Genomic DNA, 23,059 nt, shown 5'->3' with positions numbered 1-23,059 from the left:
ATTACCTAGTAAGCTGGATAACTTTGTAAGCAGCCTCATAACACAAGAATAAGACAGCCTGAAATCTAAAATTGCTATCACATTGTATCTAGAAAAAGAGGCTTCTATCTCCACCAAAATTATGAACTCTCAAAGACACCGAGCTTGGAAGAGAACTGGGGAGCAGATGGTGCATATTTGGAGGCTGCCTCACTTGACCCAATTTGATGGGTAAAATGTACTACTTCTCTTTCACTTTAGAGTTATCTAATCAATGGTATTGACTTATATAAATGTCACTGTCTTATAAGGAGTGGAGCCAGACCACTCTTATAACCAAATCATAGTCAAAGTGATCAACAAGTACCCATAGGGGTAACTGCACCAAAAACAGATGATTAGGTGGCCACCAATGACTAGAAGTATAACACAATTGGGTTTGTAACACAAAAGACTACAACCTGCAAACTGAACAGAGGTTTGTTACCCTGGTAACCTAATACCTGTTCTCAAGTATAGTCCCTGATATTCATCAGGGTCTGTTTTGATTCATCAATTTACACTCTTACAAAAAAGGTTGTATAATTTAATGAAAGGAGAAAAACTGGGCCTTGGTTTGAGACCTGAAACCTAACCACTCAAATTGAATTCCGGGTTGCTTCCTTTAACCTTCTTCACCTCACTTTGTAAGAAGCCCAGAGGTAGGGAGCCAGCCTCCACACTATGGTTCAGAGAAGCAGTAGAGGTAGACAATGCCTGAACCCAATCTCCAGCTCTTCTGGAGGGTAGAGGAGTAGGGCATGGTGGGGCTGATCATTCCCATCTTCTAATTACATAGTTGGTTCCTCTGGCAACTAGCCCCTCCCCTTCCTGGGGAATTTCAACTATCATCCATCTCATTAATATATAAAATAATATATAAAATACTTACCATTCATTCCAGAGATGCCAAGTATCCAAGAAGCTCTTGTATTAAGAACTAGAAAAAAGACCAATTATAACAAAAGATGCTATATCATCTCTATCATTAAGGAAATTACAAGGTTTCTAAAACTGCATTTCTGGGGAAAACTATTGAAAAACTAAAGAGTTTATCCAGAGCCACACCAAGCTTCTTTAATGCTATTTTCATTGTTTGTCTTTTTTGCGATTTAATGGATTATTCAACTGAGGTGACTGTGAATCTGGGGCTTCTTCCAACTGATGCCTCAGTTGGATAAACTGAACTTTGATAAATGTCACATCAGAACATTCCTAGTTTCCAAATACTATGGTCTTTTCCATTGAAAATCATTGACATTTACTTATTAAGTCATATTCAATACGACAATGCTCTTTGAATTCTATTTCTTATTAATTCATTTTAATACCTATTTTTAGGGGTATTAAGATTCTTGGACTGAAGTCAGTGTGGTTTACCAATATTTTTCCCATTGTTTGCTACCTGTTGGACTAAATAGCAATATAATAACCTGTTGTTACCATAAATGAAGGTTTTGTTCCATGTAAGGACATTGGTGGAAGAATAGTAGAATGGCTGGACATCGGATTCCTCGCTCTTGTGGTCATGAGCCAGTCTGAACAGCCACTGTATGTTTCTCAGCTGCCATCAGCTATCATGATGTACTCCCCCTTCCTCACTTGGTGACAGAGAATAATTTTTTACCTACAACCTTAATAATTTTTTATCATGACTTCTCTTCCCTCTCTGTCCAAAGACCCTCTTCTTTAATAAAGCTTGTTATTTTGGCACATTTTTAGTAGGGCCTAATACACATGTGTATCAGTATATTGTTTTATACTAATTTTATAATTTCCACAGGCTTGGTTTATAACAGCTTTATGATTTTTAGATACTTAGGTGGGCCATTTGATTATCATTTGTGGCAGAATAATGTAAAGTTAAGTAATTGCTAAGCTCTGGGTGGGAATAATGTTCAAGAAAATTAACTGCCCCTGCTTTATTATGTGATCAAAACAGATACTGAAAATACTAAAACACTGAACTAAAGAGTGAATTTTTGCTTTAATCCAGTATACTTGAATGTAGAAAGCAAAACACAGACATGGATTGTTGAGGAAAAAATTATTAAAATACTATAAAACACTGATTATTGCTACTTTAGAAGCTACATATTTATAGGCAAATTTATATTGAAATATAAAAAATAACAATACTTGCCATACTTATCCATTACAGGTTGTTACAGTTAAGTGTCAAAGTGCTTTGTAAACTCTAAAGCAACATACACAAGAGTGAAGAGTTTTTACAGTACAATCCTTCATGTTAAAGATAAGGTAAATCCATGGGGATGATGACAGGGTGTGATTAGTGAACTAAAACGAACAATACCATCAGGGGTTCCTTGGTGGTCTAATTCAAGGCCAGTAAAAAAAGCTAACAAGAAAGTACATTTGGCAAACATTTACTAAGCTGCCATAGTGCCAAGACACTAATGTGTGATCTGTACACACCTGGCACTTCACCTTGTTACCTTTTGTTATCAATTTTATAATAAAGTTTCTTTTTTCTTATTTTATTTTGGTAGGACTAGGGACTGGACCCAGGAGCACTCTACCTCTGAGTTTGAAACTATATATATATATATATATATATATATATATATATATATATATATATATATATATATATATAAATTTTTTTTTTAAGAGTTTAAGTTGTAGAGGGTCTTACTAAGGTTCTGAGGCTGGCTTTGAATTTGTGATCCTCCTGTTTCAGGCTCCCAAGTACTAGGATTACAAGTGTGTGCCGCCATGCCCAGCTATAATGAATTTTCCTTTAAAAAATAATAAATAGCCGGGCATGGTGGCGCACACTTGTAATCCCTGCCCTTGGGAGGCTAAGACAGGAGGATTGCACAGGTTTGAAGCCAGCCTCAGCTACTTAGTGAGACTCTCAGCAACTTAGTGAGACCCTGTTTCCAAATAAAATATATTTAAAAAAAAAATAGGTCTGAGAGTGTAGCCTGAAGGTAGAAAGCCTCTGGGTTCCACCCCCAGTACCACCAAAATAAATAAATAAATAAATAAATAAATAAATAAATAAACAAACAAACAAACAAACAAACCTACAGAACCTCATTACACTCAACTAGTCTTCCTATTCCTTAACACCAAGCATTAATTCAATCTGATCTCCCTGTATGTACAAACATTGCGGCATCACCAATGCAACTAAAATTCAAAGATAATCACTCACTTTGATGTTTCTATTTGAACACAAAGAACAATGAATCATCACCACAGGTATGAGTAGCACTGTAATACAAAGTACTACCTGACAACCAATAATCCTTTTTGAAGAAAGGCTGGGGTTCTGCATAACAATGTGTAGAGGATATTTAACTTTACAGTTGTACAACTCAGCACGGCTTCCAATAATTCCAAATAAAACTATGCAAAGTAGAAAAAAGTCAAATGATGGCAAGATCTGAACCCTCACTTTCTATCCGCCTTCTATGAGCTGTCTAGCTACTACACTTCCGTTTGTTCACCCCTGTTTAAATGAATGGCTTCCAGACTCATCCAGAATTTTATGGTCCGATAAATTTCTCCTCCAAATTTTAGAGATTTTACTAAGATGATTTTTAAATCTACTGTTCATTTTTAAAAGCTGCAAAATAGGATAAGATCTCAGAACAAAATGGAGCACCAAAGATTATTAAAAAGTACACTACACTTTCCTGCTTTTGTATACTATTTCTCTGAAGCTCATATCCAAAAGTTACATCATTTTATGCAGCTTGCATTTCCTGATTAAAAACCAGTCTGAAAGCTGAGGCCATTAAACATCTTTAATTCATATATAAACATTGAATAACTTAAAAATTTTGCATGCAACATAGCATTAAAACTTACCCAATAATATAACTCCCTCAGTAATAAAGTCAAAGCATACATTGACAAGGAACTTGAATATTATTTTTTTAAAAAAGGTAGTCACACCAAGTTTACAAAAGAACACTTCAAAAAGTATCAAGTTATAATGCAAGTTATAGAGTATTAAGCAATAGGGCTGTTGCCCAACTGGAATCCACTTGCATCAATATTTGATTAAAAAGCCAGGTTTGGTAAACTGGAGGATCATTGTTCGCAGACAGCCTCAGCTACTTCGCAACTCAGTGAGACCCTGTTTCAAAAAATAAATAGTCAGACATCGCACTTGTAATCCCAGCATTTGGGAGGCTGAGACAGGAAGATCACACTTCAAGGACAGCCTCAGCTACTTAGTGAGGCCCTTTGCAACTCAATGAGACCATGTTTCAAAATAAAGAATAAAAAAATAGGGCTGAGGGTGTAGCTTGGAAGTACAATGTCCCTGGGTTCCATCCCCAGTACAAAATATAAATAAATAAATAAATAAATAATAAAAAGACTAAAAAAATAGGCCTGGGGGTATAGCTCAACAGTACAGTGCCCCTGCATTCCATCCCAATACTGAAAATTAAAAAAAAAAAAAATTAGTCTAAGAACCATTCCAGACAGCATAAACATACTTTACCTTTTCCCTCCTCCTCCTGAAAGGGACAAACTGATAAGCTAATTCCTTCTCACCACCTTTAGACCTATATTGCTCTCATCCTCAGAACACAAGTTACTGTCTAAAATAATAAGAAACTTGTTCACAACATTGAAATTGAAGTATAAAAATGTTAAAAAGGTAAACAAAGCTTTTCTTAGGCTGTCTTTTTTAGGTTCACAGTGTTGAATCCAACATAATTTTTAGCTGCCCAAATTTTAACTCCAATGCTTACAGAACATGTAACATTAGAATAAATTATAAGCAATAAAAATGTCCCCCAAATTATATTTATTTAACCTATCATTACCCAGTATGCTTGCAGTACATCTGATTTGGACCAAGTCAGTTTCATCCACATATGTAAACTTTTTCTTCTGATCTTGGAATGTCCCAGTAAGTAAACGGTGGTTTAAAGTGAGTACGCTCAATGATATAGCTGTAACTGAACTGGGTTAAGTCAACACTTCTGTCCACAGAGTCGAGAGGTGACAATCAAGCTCATACTTTAGTTTCAAGTGAGTGAAAAGCCTTATTCCAAATGGTTAGGTGGTAAGGAAAGTTATCTCAAGATGTCCAGAGCAGGCCATGCTGTATCAGCCTTGATTTTCTGATATTCTCCTGGCTCTGCTCTCCTGTTTACTGACTTCATCACAAATTCAATGGCAGCACGGGAAACTCAGTGAGCTCATCTCAAAACAAGGGCTGGGACTTACGCAGCTCAGTGGTACAGTGCTTGCCTAGCATGTGGGAGGCCCTGGGTTCCATACCTGGTACCACAAAGATAAATGTCCAATAAATATATATACTTCATTCTATGGGAACAGGGAGACATCTCAAGTTAAGAGAGTTTTTTAGGGATGTTTACATAACAATTATTTCTTAAGTATCTGAGCTATTATGCTCCAATCCATTTGATCTGTTTCTGACATGCTTTACTGAAAACACTGAAGTCAAAAGGTTTAAATACATTGCTGCTTAAGTTATTCTTCACATTGGCTTATTTTCACTAACTCTAAAAAATAATTATGACTGAAATATATTTGTAAGTCAAGCCTCTATCAATTTAATTCTCACATCTTCATTTCTCGTTTTCAAGAGAGAACCAGGCTGAGTTGTGATTATCACTATGAAAATAGTTTTAAAAGTAATGTTACACAGAGCCCAGCTAAGTGGAGATACAAGCTGATTTCATTAATGGCCAAAACACTGATATTACTTAACAGTAAATGAGTGAAAATTTATTTTTGAGATGTTAGACCCATTTAAATATATAATTTGACCTTAAAAACTACCAAATTTCCATCTTAAATTTGTTGCTGTTTTAAATAAAAATGCTGCTTCATATTCAATACAAACATATCTAAATCTGAAAGCATGTTCAATTTAAAATTTTTAGAATTATATAAAATTATCCATAACCTAATTCAATTATCTTGATTTTAAAAAACCAGATCAAATGTAGTTTACTGTAAAAACTCTGCCTTACAAACTATGGGAATGAATTAGGATAGCGACTACCTATCTCTAAAATAAATTAAGAGGTACATTCGAAAATATTTATCAGGCCGGGCGTGGTGGCGCACACTTGTAATCCCCACGCTTGGGAGGTGGAGATAGGAGGATGGTGCAGGTTCGAAGCCAGCCATGCTGGCTTAAGAGATGCTGTTTCCAAAAAAAAAAAAAAAAAAAAAAAAAAAAGTATAAAATAGGTCTGGGAGTGTAGCCTGGAGGTAGAAGGGCTTCCAGGAACCAGTACCACCAAAAAATAAAATAAAATAAAATAAATTTATCTACCCTTTGTGCTTTGGGTTGAAGGACACAACTACTTTGAAATAAAATTGTTTTCAAAAAGCATTATTTACTATAACTTTATGCCGTAACAAGCATAATAAAACTACAAGTACTAAGTTATAGAATTTCCGAATAGCATTTGTTGCTATATTCTAACAGAAGTGAAATTTCACAATCAAAATAGAAGCCAGGTGCAGTGGCACACACCTATAATCCCAGTGTGTGGGAGGCTAAGAGAGGATCAAAGGTTGGAAACTAGCCTCTCAGCAACTTAGTGAGACCCTGTAAATAATAAAAAGGCTTGCAAGTATAGCTCAGAGACCGAATACCCCTGGGTTCAACCCTGGTCCCCCCCGCCAAAAAATATATATATACAGACTATTTTCAGCAATTTTAATGAATAAAAAAAGGTGAAGCCTTAAGTCAGACCGGCTTCAAATCCTACTTATTTCTACCATAACTCAGCCTGTTCTGAAAGATGCTTACCTGCCTTACATGGTATTTGCTATACCTAAATAAATTAACACAGGCAAACAACTTGGAAAATCTATGACAGAAACTCTGAATAGCAGCTTTGAATTTGCTATACTAAGAAATCAATATTTTTTCCAGTTTCATTGATAATCACTAAGCAACATATGGTAGCCAGTCTATTTCAGAAACTTCAATGGCAGAGTTGAATCACTATGGAATGGTTCAGAATTCTCCAGGATTTTATTCATCTGTAAATGGTCCATATAGTTTCTGTAAACCTGCTATCAACAAAGGATTATTCAGATGTCTACTGTGATGATCTTCAACAACTGTAAGATCAAATTCTTATGAAAATATCAAGATGATTTCCTGAAATACAGCATCTCCTAATTAAAAACCTGAGAATGTCAAATAGACCATTAGACTAGAAAACAGAATGCCGGACTAATGAGCATTATTTTTCTTTTGGTACTGGAGATGGAACACAACAGCTTTCTACCTCTGGGCTATACTCCCAGACCTATTTTATTTGGAAACAGGGTCTAAGTTGCTGAGCCTCACTAAGTAGCTGAGGCTGGCTTCGAACCTGTGCGATCCTCCTGTCTCAGCCTCCCAAGTACTGAGATCACAAGCGTGTGCCAACATGCCCGGTTAGCATTATTTTTCTTAAACATTTTAAGTAAAGAAAAAAAGAGGCTAGAGCCTTTTGATTACACATATGAAGTACATTTATAGTTATATACAGATGTTTGTCTGAAACATTAATAAATACAAAGCAATTAACCTTACTTTCAAATATGCAACTAGACTTGGTCTTCGGCTTTAATGAAGTGCTTAGAAAAGTTTATTTTGTGCTTAGAATATTTTTCTAAGGCATCACATATTACATATACAAACTATTCAATGACAAATATTTAAAATTCTAAAGGAGAGGCCTTAAAAAAACACTGTTGTACATTATGATATGGTAAGCCTAATGAATTCACAGAGAAATAAAAAATTAAAAAAGCCAGAAACCATCTATTACATAATGGTTGAATGCCTCAATCTGATGTTTATGGTTATTCCTCTTCTTGTGGCTAATATTATATGCCATCACAACCCTCCCCTTGCTGTAAGGTAAAATCTATGTTCCACTTTGCTGATTCCCATGTGGAAAATACAATATTAACAGTCATGAACAATATAAAGATTGCTGTTTAAGAAACATAAACATTATGATTTTAAAACATCAAGCATGCACTAACTACAAATTAAAGAATTTTCTATACAAGAGAACAAAGAAGCATTGAAAACATACAGATGTTTTTTCCTGAGTAGAATGCAAACTTTATTTTATATCAAATTAAGCTTTGAATTCCCAAAATATAAAATACCAAAGCTTTCCCACATCAAATACAAATCAGGAATGTCCACCTTCACATTAAAAAAAAACACACACACAAATATTTAAGACAAAGTTTGACAATAATGATGTAAAATCTGGATTAAATGGCCAAAATTAAGACAGTTCAATTTGATGAATCTCGCAGTAAACTTCAATTTGAAACAACAAAAAGTACTGCTTATGAACAGTAAATGCAACAGTAATACTGTTCATATCTGAAAAAATATAACCCTGTCAAATTAAAAAAATATAAACTATACATTGAAAAAGAAAACAAGGTAATCAACCTTTAGAGGGACCAAGAGAATACCGTGGACTTAAAAAAGCTTCCTAAATCACTAGCATATCCTATATGTAGAAAAAAATTATAAAGCAAGGTAGTTTCTATTAGTTGCATTATTTAAAAAATAGGAAATTTTGGACTCTCTAAAAGATCACAGTTATCACTGAAATACACATTTCTTGAGATAATGGGGCAAAATTCCCATTTATGGGAAATATGTTGTTTTTCACACAGTGAAACTGAGAAAAATTATATCAAATGAGAAATCTTTTTCTCTAAAGTAATCTTAAGTACCCCAATAATGTAAATCTTGGGAAATGTAGACTTGAAAAAGGTTATTATGAAACACACACAAATCTTATTGCTTGACACCAAATTTTCCAAAATTAAACAACTGTTTAAACCATAATGTTCTTAAATGATAGTATAAATTTATATATCTAACTGCCTATCTTTTGAACAAAAATTGTTCAATCTAATGATAATCTAGACTGAATCCTGCAAAATACAAGCAAGTCACAGTTCACTTCAAAACAAATAATCATTTGTTTCTGCCAAAGTCATGATATTAAGATATCTATACAAATTAACTAGGTGTATCTGTGGCCAATGATGGACCTACAGAGCGTTGCCTTATGGCAGTCTGTGGAAAGTCTTTGTTTGTTCCTTCTTTATTTCCTGTTTCTTCTTCTGAAACATCTTCTTCATCAGCCTCTTGTTCCTCCTCTACTTTTTTCAAAGGTTGAGAAAATTCTGGTAATGACTTTTCTTAAAGACAAAAACCAAAAATGTTTTTTTATTGATGCAGTAGATTTGCTTTAGAGTAAAAATCAAGATATAATGATTCCCATGCCTCTATACTACTTTGGCATTCATACTTAGATGTCCCAGAGGCATAAATGCTTACGGGGGGAGAACTGGTTTAAAGATCCACTTTACTTACCAAATTCATTCTAATTACCCACTTCTTGAAATTAATAAAATAGCACTAATGTTGTGAATGTGAAAGTTTTAAGAAAATATATTGCATTAAATAAAACTATCTTATAGTAATTTGTTATTTACCTTCTGGTCTAAAAAATATACTAAAACTTCCAATACTATCCTGTCTTAGTTCTTAGGAAAACAGAAATAAATATAAAGGCCATACTCTTGTCCACATTTTTTTCTAGCCTCATAAATGTGTTTTCCCTTCTTGACCTATATAATTTTGTTCAAGTATAATCACAATGTACAAATATTAATTGTACAGCTCAATGAATATTTAAACATGTGCACATACATACACAACCCCACCCCCATTAGTTACGAGGCCCGTTGTTAGTTAACTTAAGCTCAGAACACAGCATGTTTTTGAGACTCAGGAGGTGGAACTGGGCCAAAGAGCTTTGCCATGTTTACTGATCCCAGACTACCCCTAATCCTAGGCAACCCAGAATTGGGGAAAGGGCTAGAACAAACTATAGGAAAACCCTCCAAGCCATGGACAACCTGTTGTTTGGTCTGCCTAGCATCTCTCTTTATGTTGGGTTAACACACCCTGTCCTATGCCACATTCCACATAGTTCTAATGAGTACAGTTTACAATAATGGCTCTCTACACAGTGACAGGATCCCCAAGAAACACTAAGCAATGTCTCTAGAGATATCACTTGTTGTCACATCAAGGAGGGCAGTGCTACTGGCAACTACTGGGATACTGGTAAAAAAAAGAGTTATCACAATTAAAAATGATCTGGCCCAAAAGGTCAATAATGTAGAGGTCTTCACATTGGCTACAGTAACTTTTCTAAGAAATAAGCCCTTTACACAAGTGGAATGCACCAACATTTATCTAAAAGATGGGGGCGGGGGGTGTTGAAAAAAATGAACTTTCTTCTTACTCAAGGATTGTGAATGATGGCATTCTATGATATCACTGCTACTGACTAAAAAGAGTCAAGCTGAGACTGGAACAAGTAAAGCTATCGAGAACTGAGCAATTAAAAAACACAGCTTTTTAACATCATCATTTGTATCCCACAGATCCAGTCAACTCCATCCTCAGATGTGACCCAATACATTCCTATTTTGCTTAAAGTAGACTGCATTGGGTTTCTTTCCCTAGCAACTCCAATCTATATCAAACACGCATACTGGGGGAAAACTCAAATCATGTGGCCTGCTCCAGAAGGGGCAACATCACATAAAAGTCTTGATTAATATCTAAGTTATGTCACTAAAGGAAAAGAAACTATTTAGTCATATGCCCCAGTAAATACTTACTTAGTATTTATTATGAATTACCAAGATAATGAGCATTTTATACCTATCCTTTTCAATCTCACTAAATTACAATATTTAAGATATAAATTTCTCTAATAACTTTTAGTGGACATTAGTAGAAAAATCGTTAGTTTGATATGAATGAGCTAACTCATTTAAAAACAATTCCTAAGAATGAATTTCCTTGTAACTTGATAAAAGGAAGAGTATCATCTCTGCCACTTTAGAAAATTTGTAAAATTCCACCTATTCACTGTTCCTACCCCCTTTCTTTTGAGAACACTTACCTCCTTTTCTATACACCAGCTATATATCCCACAGTATATTCAAAGTGGGGAGCCTGCCTGGGTCAGTATTCTTTTTATAAGTTTGTATGGTCAAAACCAAAAGACAAGTTCTTTCATGGGCAGAGACCTACACATTTGTTACTGGTAACCATTTTCACTAAAACAGTGTTTTTCAAGAAGTCTTCACATCTGCAGCATTAACTTCACCTAGAAATTTGCTAGAAATACAAATTCCAAGCTCTACAACAGAACTTCTGGTTCTGGTCTGAGGACAGGAACCAGCAATTCGTTTCAACAAGTTCTCCTAGTAAGTCCATATACTCTCAAGTTGTAATACAACTCAAACTCCAATACCTATGTCCTAGATGTCACTAGACCTAAATGTTAAACACGTGCTTTTGTATTATGTTTTGTATTTACTAAATCAACTCTACTACATATGAAGAATCTTCATATGTAGCCACTATAATAACAAATGACTTTAAGAGTGGAATATATTGAACTTCTAAAAATTTCAACTCAGAAATACTAAAATGGATCCATGAACAACATAAAATGCTCAATGTTATTAAATATATACAAGCTACATGCCATGTTGAAATTCTCTGTAAAGAGTCAAGAAAATAACAATGTCCCCAAATCCACAGGTCTATAATTCCCATATTGGTTTATACCACATCTGATAGAGACCATCCCTCCACACTTAAGAACCTAAGCTGAAGAGCAATCTGGTATGGGTGTGACTATGCTCACAGAAATTAATGATATTACGGTGAATGAAACAATGAACACTTTAGGCCTGCGGATGTGGCACAGTGGTAGAATGCTTCCTCAGTCCTTATTCAACCCCCAGTAGAGTAAAAACAATTTTTAATATACTTACTTAATGAATACGGCTGTGGTTTGCGCCTTTTTGAAGGACAAAGGCAATCTGCCACAAATATCATACACTGCAAAAATAAACAGAAATTTGCATGTAAAACATATGACACAATGTATGCAACTCCATTATCACACTTTAAAATACTTTTCTTCCCAGCACTCTAAAAATGAAGTACTTACAAGTCCTAATAACAGTCCTGAAAGCAGAGTTGCTAAAGCAAAAACTGTGTATGATCCCCAAACTGGTAATCCAAGGTCTTCAATAAAATAGTTATGACAAGTCTGAAATGGAAAAAAAAATTAAGTTAGAAACTTATATGTTTAAAAAAAAGCATTAAGTATATTTAAGATAGAAATATTTTAATCCATACCCTGATGTACATAGATAGCCGAAAGAGTGCTGACATACTACTCATCCTAAAATAAAATGAAAGATGATTACAAAACAAAGACACGGCTTTGTCCACATTCATATATTCTATTTTCAACTCTGTAATTTCCTCAACACAAGACTTTATTGCTGCTGTTGAGACTTGTGATCACTGACTTCATGCCTTTAATAAGCCCTGCTCATAAAAAGAAGTTTCTAAATTGTTACAACCATCTGATCTTGTCATAAATAAAATACTTGATAATTTCTTTTCTTCCTAAGGCTTCAACATTCACTTTTAACTTTCATTTGATTATTTTACAATATGCTGAGCAACAGGTTACAAACTCTATGAAATCCACGGGAATAACAATTATAAATCACCCTTAGAATTCTTCAAAAGGGGGGGGAGGGGAGCCTGAAGAAACAACTGGGAATACTTGTTGAACTAATTCTTCCCAGTTAAAATTTATCTATCACTAGAGCTGACCCTCAACCCCCAAAAAACTCTTTTTTTTGTTAAATTAAATTACAATAGCATTACTTTGATAACTTTTAACAATTACAAATAACTGAAGGAAATAAATGTCATCATAAAAGTAAAAATAATTATCTTTACATAATTGGGGTTTTTTTTTTTTTGGTGGTACTGGGGTTCCTGGAAACCCTTCTACCTCTGGGCTACAGTCCCAGACTTATTTTTATACTTTTTTATTTGGAAACAGAGTCTCTTAAGCTAACACAGGCTTCAAACCTGTGCGATCCTCCTGTCTCCGCCTCCCAAGCGCAGGGATTACAAGCATGCGCCACCACGCCCGGCTAGTTGGGCATTTTTTAAAAAGCATACTTAAGAAAAAGAATTTGTGGTTTTTCAACCACTGTCCCTCTAGCAATAAGTACATGTGTTGTTGCCAATGGCTAAGGTGGGTGAACATGCTGAGCTAAGAATGGGAGTGCCCCTTATTCAATCTACCAGTAAAAAGATATAGCCTGCTGTCTTGACGTTGCAACAAAAACTTACAAGAAACACCTCCTTCTACCAGAAAAGGATAAAATTCACTTATGTTGTTTAAAAAGCCAAGTGAGAAGAGCAAAAAGGAACTGAAACTCCCAGGCACTGACTAGCCTCAACGTAGTCTGTATCAATACAACTATCAGGAATACTAGGTGCTGCAATTGGGCTGGTATGGTGGTTCAGAAGGTAAGTTCTGACAGGTGAAGGACAATTTGAAGGTTTTGTTAGGAAGAAAAGCATGAGTGGGAAAGAAACACTTCTACTTCAAATTACTGCTGAGGGCTGATCTTTCTTCCAGTCCCAGAATCCAGAGCATTTTTCTCTCATATGGTTAGAAGCCAACTCCCCATCTTCCAAGAGCAAGTATGGTGACAGGACAGGGAGATGATGGGATCATGATGACCTCAAGCAACTCACAATTCCCAGGCCTCTCACATGACCACAGGCCTCGTACACCTACTCTGTAGCAGGATACATGCCTGTCATTCCCAATCCTAACTGATACGGAGAAATATACCTACCTTCTATCTACCTCTACGCTCAGTGGTTAAGTATGCCATTAGTCACTGTTCAGACACATTTATACACGTTATCTGATAGTCAATATAACTAAAAATTGAAGTTTTAAGGTAATAAGAGCAGGTAAATGTCTGAGTCCTCATTCAAATGATCACACTCAGCTAGGCATGGTGGCATACCACTAATCACAGCACTTGAGAGACTGAGGAGGATCGCAAGATCGCAAATTCAAGGACAGCCTCAACAACCTAGTGAGACTGTTTAAAAAAAATGGCTGGGGGTTGTAGGTTGGAGAAAGAATGTGTGTGGCTTCAATCCACAGAATCAAAGAACCCGAAAAAAACAAAACCACACTCAAGTGATAGCCTTGTCTATTACCTGGTTCAATCTTTGTGGGATTCATTTTTAATGATACAGATGACCATATCTACAAAGCTAAATCTATTCCTAAAACAGCATTCAACTTAATCCTACAGAATGCCTCTTCCTAGCCTAGAAAGCATCAAAGTACTGACTTAAAGTACGTTTAAGTCAGCTGGGTGTGGTGGCGCACACCTGTAATCCCAGCGCTTGGGAAACTGAGACAGGAGGATCACACAGGTTCAAAGCCAGGTTCAGCTACTTAGTGAGGCTCTCAGCAACTTAGCAAGACCCTGTTTCCAAATAAAATATAAAAAATAGGTCTGGGAGTATGGAGGTATAAAAATCCCCTGGGTTTCACCCCCCCAGTACCACAAAAAAAGTATGTTTAAGTCAAACCAAAAGTGTCAAACACATAATAAATGTGAATATACCCTAAGATATCAAGATACAGTGTATACATGCCTTATTACATGAGATATAATTATGTATTCCAATTTTTCTAAAGTAAATAAGAGGGGAAAAAATCCCCCATACTTACAGAACAGAACCTGGACCAAACCATGATGAAACAGGTTCAATATTCTTCCACTCTTTTTCACTTATAAAATTAATGAAGTCCTTTTTAGTCCTTGGACCCTGATAGCGTCTAAATTCACCATCTTTACAACTAAAGATCAGAATTAAATATTAATTAGTAAAATTGAGCTAAATAAATTTTTTATGATTTCTTCACCTCATTCTATAATCAATTTTAATATTTAAAAGCATTAGCAATGCACAAGAAGTATATTATACTAATTACATACTACTGGTGACATGTTAGCCCCAAATAGCCTTAAGACTGTTACTTTTTCAAATAATAAAATTATAAAACACAGTATGTAGATGTATCTCAAAAAATTAACTTTTAAGCCTTATTTATAATACACATATTAAAGAAATTACCATATGAAAAGTTATGAGAACAGTACTTACACATAAGAGTTACTAGCTATTTTTAAATTATCAGTTAAAAGTTTAAAGGTATTTTTCTGTCATAATCACATCATCTCAGCCATCCTGCTTTAAATTATAAGGGGCATTTAGGACAGTGCTTCCCTCTCAAGGACTTCAGTGATACTATTTATAGTTAACTTTATACTCCCTTCCCCCCTCTACCTCCTCCCTTTTCATTCCCAATATATGGGTCATAAATGATCTTCTGGCTCTCATATCTTCAGGTGCAATAACCCAATAGATCCACACTACCTACAGTTACGGGATCCTTTTCCCCCAAAGAAAAAAACCACAAGGAAAGTCACACTCAAAAGTAAAGTTATGAAAAAAAGATGGCATTTGAGCTGTTCTTGGAAGTATATGTAAGATTTCAATAAGCATATTAAAGGAAAAGGTAAGGCAAACAACATGACTAAAAGAAAAAGGGCAAGAAATTCCATAGGGCTATTGAGAGGCAAAAAAGGAAAACTGGTAATAGTTAAAGAGCATATACGAAAAAGGACTGAGTGAAAAGAGGGGGAAAGAACAGAAGTTTTAAAAAGGGCATAAGGTTGAATAAAAAAAGTGGAAAAAATGTACAAAACTAGCATGATAAACATGGAGTTGCCAACTTGTTTTCTTAACTTTTAAATGAGAAGTCCTTCCTAGTATTTAGCCCGCTGGATAGACAAAATTAAGGCACACAGCAGATAGACAGATTTGAGATTTCTCACCTCCAGTTAGTTTAGAAGACAGTCAAACTAAAAGACCTGATACTGCAGACAACATATTCCTTTTCACTCTGACTTAAAACAGCACTTTCTTAGTGGCTTTTTAACATATCACATTCCTGCTGTTTATGAAGATTGCTCTCAGAATTGTTACCTTGCATTCTTAAACATTCTACTTCTAAGGTTTCATTTAAAACTCATGTTCTCCAGTAACTCTCTACCTAACAATGGTTTTCTCCTCTTTATCCAACTTCTCACAGGACTTATCACCATTCTTGGTTCCTCATCATTCACTAGACTGAACAAGATCACACCATTTCATGTGATCATCACCTTCTACAACGAGGGAAAATCTCTTCTAAGGCGTGTTGCTTGCCCATCTAAAGGAACCTCGGGCACCACTAAGAGCAAAACAAGCTCTCTAAACTACTCGCCGAATGCGATCATCTCAGCTCTTCAAATATGATCCAAGGCCTCCGACCTTAATTACTGATTACACTGTGATGCCCTCTTCTCTGTAACTGAGACTTTTCAAATACTTACTGATAAATAGTAGGAAGAGCAGTTATGATAAACCGTCCACTCAGTCCTAAAATGATAAAGAACATACAGCACATTTTATATGGGCCAATCACTTAATTGATTCTGAATTATTTACGTGCTAATAAGGATATGAGATTTTACCTAAAATAGTTGGGCTTTGTAATAAACAATGGAAACATTGATTATATATTTAAAACAACTGTAAGAAACACACTACTGATTACTGTCCCAGTCAGAAGGTTTGGGAGGCTCAACTATTAAAGACATTTGTGAATATACATATTATAAGTCCTTGGTCAATTATATCACTATGTGGTTAAGATTACTAGTGAAGCTGGGCATGGTGGCGCATGTCTGTAATCCCAGTACTTGGTAGGCTGAGACAGGAGGATGGCAGGTTCTCAGCCAGCTCAACTACTTAGTGAGACCCTGTTTCAGAATAAAGAATAAAAAATAGGGCTGGGGGTATAGCTTGGAGGCAGACTGCCCCTGGGTTCAACCCCCAGTACCTCAAAAAAAAAAAAAAAAAAAGACCATCTGTGATAAGGAAAACAATAATAAACAAGGTCAAATGAAATTGCATTTGACATTCAAGAAACAAAGGCCATTGTGTTGTTACTGGAAATAAGACTGTATCCCACACAAGAAAGTCAATAACAAAGGCAGCTAACATGCCAGGCATGGTGGCACAGGCTTGTAATCCCAGTACTTGGGAGGCTGAGAGAGGAGCATTGCAGGGTTGTGGCCAGCCTCAGCTACTTACTAAGGCCCTCTGCACTTTAGTGAGACCCTGTTTTAAAATAAAGAAAAAAAAAAAAAAAAAGGCTGGAGGTATAACTCAGAGGTAGAATGCCCCTGGGGTTCACTACTGAGAAAAAAATTAAAAAGCAACTAACATTATTATAAATCAAGTGTCAAGCAATGACAACTGAAGATTAAGCTCTCTGTGCCTCAGTGTTCTAATCAGTAAATTAGGAATATTATATACCTCACAAGACTGTGTGAGGATTAAATGATAAAAGCAAAATAAATAGTACTTACTATTACCTTTTGGGATAAGGCAGCCAGGGCCACAGACCCATTTACTATGACCACCAAGGACAAAAGAGAAGCATGTTTGGGAAAGTAGTATCAAGGGAGAGTCCAACTACTTGCACAGGAGACCAAGTCCAGGTTGTACCTGACACCAAAACCACAACAATTTTCAGAAATTCAAATCTCCTCTTATCTGAAAAAGTAAGCTTGATTTTGAAAGAAACTCAATCATAACCTCCTTATAACAAGTGTTTTTGTACTTTTCAAAGGTATCTTATGTGCAAGTCTGGATGCTAGGAGGCAAAGATACAGGAAAGTTATATGGGCAAGAACGAGGAAAGGATGATGTCTCCATGGTCCCTCAGAGCAACACATCCAAGGACTGTGCTGTTACACAACCAGGGAATCTGATTTGTGCAGCCTCTGTAGGTCTGAGACCTCATCAGGAAGGAGCTAAGCCCTCTGCTTAAACAGATGCAGACCATTATGTTTTCAAAACCTACAGAAAGGTTAAGTCCATGTAATGTGGAAAATAGAACATAACTATCAAAGAAACAGAACCAGCCAGACTTACAGTACCTGTCTGCTCTGTGACATCTACTTTTGCAACATTAACTTCAAGATCTTCTCCCCACTCAGCAAAACTTTCCCATTCTGGTTGAAGATTTTGACAAGCAGGACACCATGGAGCATAACTAAGAAAAATAATTAAAAATAAATAAAGTTAAGCACTCTCATTACCATTCATCTTGGGATAAAACAAAATTATGAAGAACATTTTAAATAATACACTTTGGAAATAAAAAAACACAAATTGATTATTTTAACCACAAATTAATCCTGAGAATAAATTCTTAAAGACACAAGGAGTTTAAGCCAGGCGTGGTGGCGCACGCTTGTAATCCCCGCGTTTGGGAGGTGGAGACAGGAGGATCGCGCAGGTTCGAAGCCAGCCGCGCTGGCGTAAGAGACCCTGTTTCAAAAATATAAAATAGGTCTGGGAGTGTAGCTCGGAGGTAGAAGGGCTTCCAGGAAGCCCAGTACCACCACAAAAAAAAAAAAAAAAAGACACAAGGAGTTTTCACATGCAAAACAGCTACTTAAAAACTTTTGGATTTTTCTATTAAAATATGGCCAACAAAGAGCTCAAAGCTTTTTATTTTTTGTATTTCATCAGTTTTAACAATTTTACACTGCACAGTTACAAACGCAAGATGCTGGAAAAATAGAAGTACCCTGAGCTTTGGTGAATACGGAAACAGAATCTTCAACTTAAGGCCACAGCCATTACTCAGCGGGACTGCCACAGGGATGAATGGACCAGGAAGGAAGCTATTCATTTTAAAATAAGCTAGAGACGTGTATTTTGGGTTGGGGGGGGGGTCTTTTAGGGATAGAACCCAAGTTGGTGCACTTGCAAGGCAAGTGCTTTTTCACCGAGCTACACCCCAGACCTAGAGCATTTTGATGTAAAAATATTACTTCAAAACCTAACCCTGACACAAATACTAAGCAGGCTAAACAAAACTCTTTCAGTCAGCCCTAGGTCAGCCAATTTCCAAGATGCTGAGTTTACCAATTACATGGCCAAGCATATTAGCATTTTAATGCTCCTCCAGAATTCATTATCTTCCCAAGTTCTAATTTTTCCCTAGGACTTTACTTTTCTACTTTATCATGTATTATAATTGGCCCCAGTGTATGGAACCAGGAACAATGAAGCCTGTATTTAGGACAAAAATACGGATTCTGTACTTTGTGTTTTTCTTGGAAATACTGTAAGACAAACTAGTTTATATAAAAGCCATAGGCCTTAACAATGTATTACAATGAAAATACCTCTATAACAAAACTTCTGACCAGAAATAAATTTACTGAAAATAATTCACCTGCAAGTGAAAGCAGACTATTGGAATTACTAACTATATCCTTTACAAAGCTTGTTTCCTGTGTGGCCCCCTCTCCCAGTACTGGGGACTGAACCTAGGGGCATTCTACCTCCCAGCTACACCCCCAGCCCTATATTATTTTTTATTTTGAACAAGGTCTCACTAAGTTGTGGAGGGCTTCACAAATAGCTGAGGCTGTCCTTGAACCTGTGATCCTACTGTCTCAGCCTCCCAAGTATTGGGATTACAAGCCGGTTCCACCCCACCCAGCTTCTTGTACCTTTTAAATACTTCTTTAACTTCACAACTATTCGCCAAGAAAAAAAGAAAAAGAAAAGAAAATCACTATACTATAATTTCAGAGGGAGCTCTAATTTGTGTTTGGCTCAATCCAGTGTTTTGTTCCCTTTAATGCCTCTTCTAACTTTAGAGTTGACAGCATTTTACACATAAATTCATGTCACTATTGCCTAACCTATTGCTTATAACATCAATTATTTTATGGGCACAATATAAAACAAATTACTCCTGCAATGACAGAAAAACAAATGCTGCCACTGGTTATCCTTTCTCTCCCTGAAGCTTCAACAGAGCTTAAGAATTCATTTCACTGAATTGCAGATTATTAGCACACTAAACATTTTCCCCTATCTTACCCTCCATATAAATGTTAATTTTTTTTTTTTTTTCAAATGACTCCAGAGTTTCTGGTTTGGTCTCCTGGGTTTTCCTTTGGGATGTACATTTCCACCCACCTTCTAAACTCTGTACTGAAACAAAGGAACTCCTGAATATCCTCATGCTGAAAATAAAAACTATTCCCTAATATGTGTTGCAAGCACCAAGCAAAGACTGACATATTCCCTGGCTAAGCACAGTCTACATATGTATATCACCTGCCTTTTGTTTCTACAAATTGTAATTCACTTCTGTAGGACCAGCAAATCAATGGAGCTGCTTCTTCCCAGTCTGATCAAACTGCATAAAATTCATTTTTTGTTTTTACGACGTTTGTTTACTTCATACATGGGTGAGTCCAGGACCCCGGCAAACATTCACCTGAACCTTGTTAAAGAACGGGGTACTCTAAAAATTACTGTATGGTTACTTTGGAAGCCCAAAAGAAAGCAATACAATAATATCTGGACAGGCCAATTACGGTATTTAGGCATCTGTGTCTCATCTGTAAAATGGGAGAAATAATAACTATCAGGGGATTTGTAAGGAACTAAATACGATAATGTATGTAAAGGTGCTTACTATTGTCAGTAGAGTTAATCAATAAATGTGCTTTCACCAGTACCATTAATTCCAATCCTATCGATCATAACACCAACAATTTAGCATCTAACATAATGGCAATTTATTTGCTACCTCAGCAGAACTGACATTATAGTAAAAATCACACAAGAAACATGACTTCGGCCGAGCGTGGTGGCACACGCCTGTAATCCCCGTGCTTGGGAGGCAGAGACAGGAGGATCGCGCTAGTTCGAAGCCAGCCGTGCTGGCTTAAGAGACCCTGTTTCCAAATAAAAATATAAAAACAGGTCTGGGAGTGTAGCCCAGAGGTAGAAGGGCTTCCAGGAACCCCAGTACCACACACAAAAAAAACCCCCATAACTTCGTTCGAACAATCATAAACAGGTGCTTTAAGGAGTTTATAACAATCGCACTAATGTATTAATTTTTATCTTTTAATGAGGCCTAGAAGTCACAACTCAAGGCATTCTCTCTACATTGCAAAAACACATACCCAAAGGAAAAACGGGATGTGTAAAGAAAAAGAAAGCCAACATGAGGAACGGGGGACGAAGTCTTAAAGTTATTACCCCATTTCAACTTACTGAGCATGTACAATAAAAAGGAAATGTACCACAAACCGTCCCAAACTCCAACACTACAAATGAATAAATATAACTGTCCCTGAAGAAGAGACAAAAAGCTAGAAATTCTGCTCAAGATGCTCTTCTATAAACCCTGGCGAAAGTAAGCCTACAAGGCCGTCTGTGAAAGATCATTCCTCTAAGATAAGCAGTACGACCCCCGCCCGCCCCAAGCTCAGGCTCTAAGCAAAACCCAGAGGATCCCGTGTAACTCGTAATCCTGCAGCCCACCACAGCCCTAACTAACAACGAAACTGGGGTGCAGAGTTCAGAGAAACCTGACGCTCCCGGGCACGACGCGGGCTGGGTGGATCCCGGCGGAACCGGCTCGGGCGCCGGGGGAGCGGGGCCCGGACCCCCGCCCACACTCACAATTCTATCATCCACTCTCCTTCCAGCACCTCTCTCCAGTTCTCGTCCGTGATGACGCGCACGTCACTCCGCCGCCCGTGGGTCCAGGGAGCCCCGCACAGCACGAGAACCAGGATTGCCAGCGGGCCCGCGGGACGCCCGGGGGGCGCCATCTCGGCCGCTCGCCGACCCTGCGCCTCCCGCGCAGCCCCACTTCCGCCTGCGGGCCGCTCCGCTCATGCGCACGGCGGCGAGGCGGGGCGGGTGGGCGGGGCGAGCCCAGTGCGCATGACCGAGCCCGGGTCCCCGCGCGCGGCGGGGGGAGGGGCAGCGCGCCGGCCCCTAGTGCGCATGACAGAAAGCGCGGGAGGGGGCGGGGCGCGGGCCGGGGCGGGGCTTTGCGGAACAATGGCTGAAGTCTCCATGTTGGTGGCCAATGGTTGGCATTTCGTTTCAACCAATCCAGTTAGTAAATGTATCCTAAGGCGGTTTCCAGTTAACTGGCCTTCATAGTCCTTCTGAATATGTTTTTCAGCAAAGCTAAGGGAGGTTGTAGGAGCCAGAATATTCGTTTACTTCTCTAAGGAATAATATAGATCGAGAAGGTGCAAAAGGAACCAAAGGGGTACCCTTCTTCCCTATATCTTAGTGTGAACAGTAATTAATTGGGCATACACATAAGTTCTGTACACTTTCAGGTGCATGTTAACCCTCAAAAAAAAAAGTGCAGTAGGTATGGAGGGTAGGTTCGAACACCAAAATGGAAGGAGACAAGTAGGATTGTAATGAATTTGATTTTTTTTTTCCCTTCAAACATCTTTAAATGGGGAAAGCAAATCAAAATGTGCACCGCCCCATCAGTCAGATGAAAACAGTTGCCCTAGCACTTCTCACTTCCCCTTCTCTCCAAACCCACTCCACTTGGCTGACTTCCCACCCCTCCACAGAATGGCCCACTATCCTGAGAACCGGCTGCAAGGTCCTGACACAAGTCATGCCACACACGATTTGTCTTTCCACAATGTCACAGGTTTATTCAACCCTTGAAAGTTATGGCACGAAGGAAACTATTAGTACATTCTCTAAGTAGGGTTGAGCTAGTTTTGGATGCTGGGTGGCTGCTTTGCCAAAGCCAAATAGGTATAAATGAGCACCAAATGATATACTCTACACTCAATTCTAACAATTTAGGTCGCACAAGTATGTTAAGAAACATACAAATTCTGTCATTCACGCACTTAAAATAATTAGCAAATACTAAGCTACAAACAAGTACCAGGGGAGGGACTATAACAGACTAAGTCCAGGAATGGAAGAGAAGATTCTTAAGTTGGTCAGTGTTAGGTCGGAGCAGAGACGTTGGCGGCCCCCCACCCCTGAAAGTTCCAGTTGGCTGTTGCATGTAACTGCAGTTAAACAATGGCCTAACTGCCCTGGCAGATGCGTACAACCGCAAACATATGTCACCCAATTCCTGGCACAGGTGTCGCC

The 23,059-nt window shown here is 37.4% G+C and overlaps 1 protein-coding gene across 1 annotated transcript; it reads right to left on the bottom strand.

Moving 5' to 3' along the window:
• Positions 1-9,043: 9,043 nt before the first annotated feature.
• Positions 9,044-21,741, bottom strand: TMX1 (thioredoxin related transmembrane protein 1; the record flags this gene model as incomplete). Its single annotated transcript, XM_080708094.1, has 8 exons — positions 9,044-9,225; positions 11,893-11,959; positions 12,072-12,173; positions 12,263-12,308; positions 14,697-14,825; positions 16,408-16,453; positions 18,022-18,137; positions 21,590-21,741. The coding sequence occupies 8 exons, from the start codon at positions 21,739-21,741 to the stop codon at positions 9,044-9,046; spliced, it is 840 nt and encodes a 279-aa protein (XP_080564220.1).
• Positions 21,742-23,059: the final 1,318 nt, after the last annotated feature.

This window comes from Muscardinus avellanarius (genome assembly GCF_963383645.1).
Source record: "Muscardinus avellanarius genome assembly, chromosome: 12".
In the NCBI taxonomy this organism is placed as follows: Eukaryota; Metazoa; Chordata; class Mammalia; order Rodentia; family Gliridae; genus Muscardinus; species Muscardinus avellanarius.
The sequence above is the reverse complement of the archived record's forward strand: the minus strand, read 5'-3'. Positions and strand labels throughout refer to the sequence as shown.